The 8,731-nt window shown below is 45.5% G+C and overlaps 1 protein-coding gene across 2 annotated transcripts; it reads right to left on the bottom strand.

The window, feature by feature from the left end:
• Window positions 1–1,832: 1,832 nt before the first annotated feature.
• On the bottom strand, window positions 1,833–8,006 carry poldip3 (polymerase (DNA-directed), delta interacting protein 3). Of its 2 annotated transcripts, none has more exons than XM_060904178.1 (10): window positions 7,903–8,006; window positions 6,610–6,752; window positions 6,119–6,516; window positions 5,965–6,024; window positions 5,785–5,874; window positions 5,536–5,706; window positions 5,359–5,436; window positions 5,140–5,269; window positions 3,691–3,757; window positions 1,833–2,939 (listed from the first exon to the last, which is right to left on the bottom strand). In XM_060904178.1, the coding sequence occupies exons 1-10, from the start codon at window positions 8,004–8,006 to the stop codon at window positions 2,744–2,746; spliced, it is 1,437 nt and encodes a 478-aa protein (XP_060760161.1). In that variant the 3' UTR covers window positions 1,833–2,743. The 2 variants fall into 2 exon arrangements, with proteins under 2 accessions (XP_060760161.1, XP_060760163.1); XM_060904180.1 differs by having other exon boundaries at window positions 5,965–6,021; window positions 7,903–7,985.
• Between the last annotated feature and the right edge of the window lie 725 nt (window positions 8,007–8,731).

Raw genomic sequence — 8,731 nt, 5'->3', positions numbered from 1 at the left:
AGCTGTAGTTCTTTTCGAGTTGTAGTTCAGTCATGAGTGAATTTCATAACAGTCAACCAAACTATTTCTGAGGCCCTCTAGCGGCTGTATAACTCAATTTTTTTAAACCCCGCCCATTCCCATGTTCCCGAATGGAAACTGAGCCAAACTTCCATTTTATATGAAATTCCACAAATTATGTTGGGAATGGCGGACCCTGAGAGCTCACCCAAAAATTTTCCTCACAATAAAAGCTCTCTATAGGAGTGATTTGGGGATAAATAAAGGGATGCAGATGCAGCTGCATCTCATCATTGCTGAGGAGTGTGCTCCCATCACCCAGTCAAGCATCCAGCCAGAGCAGGTCATGATATATTTTACCATATTAACATGCCTTTGTGTGTTATGCCTGATGTAAAGACTCTCGTCTCTGCGAGCCTACCACACAGATTTAATACTTGTCATTTTTAGGGCATACCTAACAACGTGTTTTCTTTCTCTCTCTCTCTCTCTCTCCCCCCCCCCATCTGTCCCTCTGAGTTACATGTTGATCCTGGGATTGAGATGCTGGCCTCTTCTGCCCCTCGGACCTGCTTGATCCATCCTGGTGCCCTGTGTCTGGTCGGAGTTTTATCGCCCCACTCCTGTGAAGGACGGCCCCATGAGGACAGTTGAGGGTTATACCTGTTAAAACTGTTAATATTATAGTCAGGCTGCCTGTTGTTGCCCAAATGAGGATGGGTTCCCTTTTGAGTCTGGTTCCTCTCGAGGTTTCTTCCTCATGTCGTCTGAGGGAGTTTTTCCTTGCCACCGTCGCCACAGGCTTCATCATTGGGGATAGATTAGGGATAAAATTAGCTCATGTTTTAAGTCGTTCAAATTCTGTAAAGCTGCTTTGCGACAATGTTTATTGTTAAAAGCGCTGTACAAATAAACTTGATTTGATAAATAAAGGGGCGTGGCTGATGGTGATGAACAGCTCTGGAGAAAATCCATGTCCTGTTCTGCTGTTTGTAGGTTTGAAGTGAACATTAACTGTCCATCCATCCAACCAACTTCTACCACTTATCCAGATCTGAATCGCAGGGGTAGCAGCCTAAGCAGAGCAGCCCAGACTTCCCTCTCACCAGCCACCTCCACCAGCTCTTCCAGGACAATACCAAGGCGTTCCCAGGCCAGCCAAGAGATGTACCGTAATCTCTCCAGCATGTCCCGGGTCTGCCCTGGGGTCTCCTCCCGGTGGGGCATGCTCACAAATCAGTGTCCAGGTGGCATTCTAACAAGGTGCCCAAACCACCTCAACTCTCCCGAATGACCGAGCTTCTCATCCTGTTTCTCAGGGAGAGCCCAGCCACCCTCCGCAGAAAACTCATTTCTACCACTTGTACCCGCGATCTCATTCTCAAACATACTAGAACATTAACTGAAGCTCTTGATTTGTATCTGGATGATCTGATGCACTGTGCTGCTGTTGAAGGACTGGATGATTAAAGAACTGCAGAGGACAGCAGGTAGGTGTCAGGGTTCCTGAAAATAATAAAGTAGCCTGTGAGTGCATTTCCCCCACAGCGTTTCCTTGGAAACGATGGAAGGATTGTATCAAGGAAGACCTGAAGACATTTGGGTTCGACTTGACCCCATGGCACAACCTCAGCGCAGACAGGGACGCCTGGTGTAACCAGACGAGGAAAAGCTTGACCTTCGATCTCACAGATGTCAACTGAGCGACTCCGCTCATCATTTGTGATGTGTACCATAGAAGAAGAAAGACCAGTGTGGTTTAACTCCCCCAGGTTCACTTATGAGACATTTGTGTTACTGCATGAGGAGAATAATGACATCACACACAGAGATCTGTTTATTATAAAGTGAGAGATTTTACTGCAGGAAAAAAAACCAAAAAAAAAAAAATCAAGAAGTCCAGTACACACACATGGACGCACAACCCCACCCTGGGTGTATGGGGGTGGGGTTAGAGCTGCATGTCAAAATCACCAACATCAGTAAGGATACACAACAAAGAGCTGAACACAGGATTGGGACAGAACCGCCCTCTGCACACAAATAACACTTCTAAAGTCTTTATACACAGCACATACATCATCATCATCATCATCCTGTGTGTGTAATTTAAAAACATAACAGTTCTTCTGGGAAAGAACACACACACACTGAACCTGCACCTGTTTCTCACACACTTACCAGGATGGCGTGCGTATACGAGGGTGATGGTATGTGTCCTCCTGCAGTCTGTAACCTGTGTGGTGTTCCCCTATAGACGTTTCAATGAGTGTGGCTATATTGAGGGGTCTTGTTGCTATGGAAACCAGGTCAACATTAGAAAACCTCTCTGGAATTATCATTTACATTTCTATGAAGACATGAGAAACAATAAAAACACCCAAAGCTAGTTAGATCATAACGTGCATCAACCGGATGATATGCTAGCTAATTTCAGCTAGCTTCCCCTCACTAGCGCACCACCGAGCTAACGTTAGGAAGAAATCTCAGAAGCTTCTGTGTGAATTTAATATCGTAAAGACTCGTAGTTATGACTACAGACGATCCAATAAAAAAAAAATCAGGATCTCCATCGTGAAGGTGATGGACACCGTCTCCCTTTGACCTAACTGGCGAAACGCAACGCTGGCCATCGTACAGAACCGTCCAATCAAACAAACAGGATGCAGCGCTCGCAAACGGACATGTACCAAGAGAAGAGTGTGTGTTCGAATTGGATGCAGACGGCTGTAGTGTGTATGTTTTAGATCTTGATGCGGAAGGCTGTAGAGTGTGCAGCAGGGGGAGGAGTCTCTGTTGTGGCTGAGCTCTGATTGGACGATTTAAACAGAGCCTTCAGGATGGTCTGAGGATCCACTTCAGCTGAGCTGGAACGAGGTGTGGATCGGGACGCAGCCGAGGACGGAGTCTCCTTCTTTCCAGGAGTATCACTCAGTCTCCTAGAGAGAGAAATAATTAGTGACCCATAATGGTGTGCACCCATCACAATAACAACAAACAACTACAAGAAATAAATAATAGCTGTCCTGCACAATTCTGGTGCTTGGCCCCTTAAGTGTAATAGTAAACGACTTCTACTACTACAAGAAAACACATGCCACAGTGGAGACTCTACACAGCCTCAGTGCCTGGTCCCCTACTAGACTCGTACTGAATGACTACAGAAAGCAGCGGTCCTGCACAGCCTTGGTGTTTGCCCCCTCAATAGTAGTTCACCACTACAAAACCAGGCAGTGGAGGAGTGGGGCACAGACAGGATATCAATGCAATACTCACAGTCCAAAAACAAACAGGGTCAAAACCAGAAAAGAGATACAGAATACAAGGCTTTCAAAGTATATGCGTTACTGAAAGTCCTTAGATAAATGTCTGCGCTGTGATTGAGCTCTAATCAGGAACAGGTGCAGGGTAATTCGTCCTAATGGCACTGCATACTTCGTTACACAATTCTATGGTTCATTCATGGTGCTGTAATATTATTATTATTCTATTCAGGTTGAGTTTGTGTCCTTGCAAATATTCTGCCCATAACCCCATCAGGAGCTCAGCTTTTAGGCACTGACTAAATATCTACATTCTCTCGTCAGTGTATAAACCAGTACTCACACGTTAACAGATGAACAGTGTTGTGTTCAAGTATACACTTTAATCACACACAGTATGAGATAAAGTGCAGTAAAGGAAACTCACAGCAGGATGGGCTGGTCTGACGTGATGACGCTACCCTGGATGTGCAGGTTGCACTTCATTGGCTGACCTGTGGGAGGAACGACACGGCGGAAACATCAGACTTGCGATTTATTTTAATACGAAACGCCAGATCACATCCGGACGCTCTGCATCGTTTAAATCCAAATTATTTCTCCACTCAGCGTTTCTAAACACTGCGTATTACGTTTATTACAGATCTTTAATCTCTACATCCAGTCTGTGGCGTTTGCCTGTTTGGCAAAAAAAAAAAAACAACATTTCAGTGATCAGTAAATGGGGAAGGCGGATCGATTTCAGTGATGATTCTGCAGATCTTGAAATAGACATATTTCAGTCAGGATAAAATATTAAAAAGCAAGATCTCTCTCAAAACAGAAGCTGTCAGAAATTAAAATTCTTCCAATAAATCAGTGATAAAAAAAATGAAAGCTGCAGCTCTTATGATTAATATTTTCATCTGACTGATCATGAGACTGTTTTCTATATTTCTGCATAAACATGACGTAAATCCATCAGAATTTCACACAAGTCCTAAAAATAGATCAAGAGAACCTGATGAAATGAACAAGACAAAAATATTACACAGAGTAATTTATTTATTCAGGGAAATGATCCAATGTTACAGATCACCGAGTGTCAAAAGTATGTGAACTCCCAGGATTAGGAGTTAATCTGAAGGTGAAATGAGAACCAGGGGTTTTCAGCCAATGGGACAAACAGGTGAGCGTTCATCCTGTTTTATTTAAAGGACAGAGATCCATCACAACACATGTTTGTGGAAGCGTCTCATGGCAGGAACAAAGGAAATTCCTGAGAACCTCAGAAAGAGAGATGTTGAGGCTCATCAGGCTGGAAAAGGTTCCAGAACCATTAAAGGAGTTTGGACTCCAAACCAATCCACAGTCAGACAGATGGAGGAAACTCAGGATCACTGTTCCCCTCCTCAGGAGTGGACCAACAAACATCCTGACACATTATTCCTGCACAAGGGTTCACATACTTTTGCCACTCACTGATATATAATATTGGATCACTTTCCTCGATAATTAAATAACCAAGCATTGTGTGTTTGTCTCATTAGGCTTAATTGGGTTCTCTAGCTACTTTTAGGACTTGTGTGAAAATCTGATGATGCAGAAATATTTAAAAACAACGTTCCCAGCACCACTGTATCTAAACCCCAACACAGTCTGGAACTTCATTAAAAACAACAAACTCTAATTACAGTCCTGTTAGAATAACCAGAGGTGTTGGTCTACAGTCACAGTAGTAGGAATGTGTAGCTGGGACCGCCCACTCAGCCCCTGCTCCTCTCCTAACTCCGCCCACAATCATTGCAGTTACATAGGGAACACCTCAGCATTCCGACAGAAAATGTTTTGGGGGAAAATATTGTACAGAGGGACTAACAGTGTGTGTGTGTCTTACCGTCCAGACAGCGGTTGTTGTATTTCCTGTAAGCGCTGATAGCGTCGTCTTTCCGCACAAACACCACCTCAGCCACTCCGACCTTCACCAGCCGAGCTCGCTTCAGCGCACCACACACACAGAACAGTTCCTACACACACACACAGGGTGTAGCGTTAGTGCCGTCACACAGACGGAGACACACATTTTAGACATATGAGGAGTGTGCGTCAGATTTACCACGATGTCTTCCTCTGTGACGCGCGGGTGGAGATTATTCACTGTGATTTTGGTTCCTTCCAATGGACTGAACACTGGCTACACACACACACACAGATTAGTAAGGCACTTTGTTGGCCGAATGAAATGCACGTTCTAGAACAGTTGAGTTTCTAGAAGTGTGTGTGTGTGTGTTACCTGTGCAGGCTGAGAGCTGGAGTTTTCAGGAGCCTGTGCAGGTGGGTGGGGATTAGAGTGAGTGGGTGCCACTGCAGCAGCTGCAGCAGGAGGTGCAGGGGGTGGAGCCATGTACGAGTCGTTCTTAACCACTTTGGTGATTGGAGTAGAGACGGAGAAACTGCCACCCACCTGGGGGGAGAGAACACACTGGATTGGAAACTCGGTTTTAAATGTTATAGTGTGTGTGTCTCTCTCTCTCTCTCTCACCCGTGTCTGGGCCAGGTCGTTGGTCGTGGTGAACTTTAACTGTTTATTCGGAACCACAGCCTCCTCTTCCTCCTCCTCCTTGGAGACACACTGTTCAGATAAACACACACGTTCATGTTTACTGTGTGAGGGTGACTCTGTGTGTGTGTGTGTGTGTGTGTGTGTGTGTACACACACTACCTGAGCTGCTCTACTTGGTACATTGATGCGAATTCCGCTGGTCATACCAACAGGCCTCTGCTGCAGACAGACAGAGAGACAGACAGGTCAGTTATTACAGTGCTCCTCATGTCAAACGGTGGAACGTCTGAGTGTGGGGCGTCTCTTCATTAACCTGGATCGTTTTGGTGATCTTAAGCGGAGCTGCAGATCCCTGACTGGGCAGCGATGATACGCTTCTCTTCAGACTTAGCCTATCACGCGCATCCACCACTTTCGTGATCCCGCCTCTGGGCTGTATGGCCAGGCCGACTCGGGCCCCCAGCCCCTGGCTGGTGGGGAAGGCCCAGACACTGGTGCTGCTGGGACTGTTATTGTTGTTCTGAATATGGATGTGTGGGATTGGGGTCTGAGACGTGCTTACTAAGGGAGAATCTTGGACCTGCTGCTGTTTCCGTGAGTTTATGGTCTGTCTGGCATCCTGCACTGTGCTCACAGCAGCCCCTCTGGCCTGAATACGGAAACGTGCATCCTTCTGACCCAGCTTCTCTCTCGCATCCTTGACCTGGAACGCTGGAGGAAGAAGCGGTAAAGTTTGGTGAACGTACAGTAATCAGTCCGTATTTATTAACACTAACACTGAGACTCCTGTTCATGCTCCCTCACCTCCACTTCCTCCAAGCCTCTGTCTGACATCGGTGGTGCCGATCTTCTGTCTGGCATCAAACGTCCGGCCCATAAACCCCGCCCCTCTCCCTACTGAGCCCGCCCCTCTTCCCGTTAGCCCTACCCCTCTGCCGAAAGTTGGCCTGCAAGAACAAAAACAATTAATTAACATGATCGTTTGTAAAAATATTAACTATCCTATAAGCAGCGTAAGAGTTTGGAAAAGGGTGTGCATGAGCCGTAAGGACCGCAGTAAAAGCTTATCGTAAAGTTAACTGCTTTTAAACACGCAATGGAGCACAACGTTCACAAGTTGAGCCCTTGTGATATGTGCCGCGTGTTGTAAAAATGACAAAGTAGGATCGTATTTCTACCACGTCACACGCAGTTCAAACCCTGCACAATGAACACAGTCTGCAATGATCTGGGCTGAACAGGTTACTGAATAAACACCAGGACACTGCGTTCAGAAAGCACACAGCTCCAGCTGCTCTGTGTTCGAGACCCATCACACCACTTACAGTAGCAATAACCAGCACCGCAAGCCTGGAGAGAGAGAGAGAGACAGGAGAACAGCAGGGCTGATACATTTATTATTAAAGAACCACAACACTCATGTCTCATAACTGTAATACACGAAATAAAATACACGAAATGTTTGTGTGAACCTCTCTCTCTCTCCGCCAGCAACCTGCTAAACACCGCCTAGCACAGCTTTACTTCCACAATTATCCTCACAGCTTTATTCAGAAACGTTTAGCTACTGACTTGAATTAAATATAAATATTTTAAAATATCCAGCATGAAGCAAACGCAGTGATTCGGAATGAACTGTGCAATATTTGCAACGCATCCTCAAGCTAGCTACAAACAGCTTTGTTATTTTCCCACCCGTATTCCGACACGTTTCAGATCCTGGGCTGGGATTGGCTACTACAATCCAGCATCCTGCGATATCATTGGTTGGCCAGGAACACCAGCCAATCTACAAGTGGGATTTTGGATTTAACCGAGTACAGTTGCGATGAAGAAACCCGTTCACCATGCGCATGCGCAGTGTACTAGATTCTGACCAATCGCGGCTCAGTATACTGAACGAGACCGCAGTTTAGCCAATCGGCTAGCCGGATGATGGCACGTCTTTGCTAAGCAATAAGCAGCTACAAAGACGGGAGCTTTTTTCCCCCAGTGGAGCCTGTTTTACTCGCCATATAATATTAAAATTTTAACAAGAAATAAACATTAACAGCACTTAAATGCGATGTTTGTCACGTGAGTGACAATGTGGCATACCTCTTAAGGCCTCCTCTGATGTTAAAATTGCGTCGGCGTATTAATTCGTCTAAAGAAACGTCCGCCATCTTCCTCGCCGAGAATCCAGGGACAGAGGTGCGCATGCGCGGAACGAAGACCCTTGCACCGAGGAGAAACTTGCGCAGGCGCAAAATGGCGCATGGAGAAAATAATCTCAGTTTAAAACAATTACTGTTAAGACTGAAAACAAAAGAATAAAATGCTAATAAATGTATTTTACTGAGAGCAGGGCGTGTAACCGGGCGTTGCGTTGTCTCATTAAACTGAGAAAATGGTAATAAAGTCAGGTTTTCAAGTAAAATGCCTGGTTTTAATTGGTGGAAAAAGTGAATCTTTGTTAAAATAACAGAAAGCAAGCGCATGTCAAAAGAACACCTCAGATTAAGAGTCAGACTGAACCCTGAGCGTCTCACCATGGGCCTCGGGTGGAGAAATTTCCATCCTGAAGAAGATCCAAGAGAATCATGCATCGCTGCTGCATGAAGCCATGGTTTAATGGTTAGAGAAGCAGCTTTGGGACCAAAAGGTTGCTGGTTTGATTCCCTGGACCAGCAGGAATGGCTGAAGTGCCCTTGACCAAGGCACCAAACCCCCAACTTTCCCCCCAGGCTGCTCTGGATATGTTGTACATCACTCTGGATAAGAGTGTCTGCTAAATGCCTGTAACATAATACATCGGAGTCCAGAAGAACTGAAAAGGTGTTTATTAAGTGAAAGAAAAGAGAGAGAGAGAGAGAGAGAGAATACTCCCAGTGAATCTGATACAAGAGCAATTCAAGTAACAGACTGACCTAAAATGGGGCGGCAC

This window comes from Neoarius graeffei, chromosome 22 (assembly GCF_027579695.1).
Source record: "Neoarius graeffei isolate fNeoGra1 chromosome 22, fNeoGra1.pri, whole genome shotgun sequence".
Taxonomy (NCBI): Eukaryota; Metazoa; Chordata; class Actinopteri; order Siluriformes; family Ariidae; genus Neoarius; species Neoarius graeffei.
Note: the sequence above shows the minus strand (reverse complement) of the source record. Positions and strands in the feature narration are given on the sequence as shown.

What these genes read in the sequence shown, in the direction of transcription:
- poldip3 (XM_060904178.1), bottom strand. Translation starts at nt 8,006, where the DNA reads ATGCGCACCTCTGTCCCTGGATTCTCGGCGAGGAAGATGGCGGACGTT. An exon ending in ATCAGAGGAGGCCTTAAGAG is followed by an intron (nt 6,753 to 7,902) that starts GTATGCCACATT and finishes TTGTTCTTGCAG; the next exon opens with GCCAACTTTCGGCAGAGGGG. An exon ending in CCAGCTCTCAGCCTGCACAG is followed by an intron (nt 5,437 to 5,535) that starts GTAACACACACA and finishes GTGTGTGTGTAG; the next exon opens with CCAGTGTTCAGTCCATTGGA.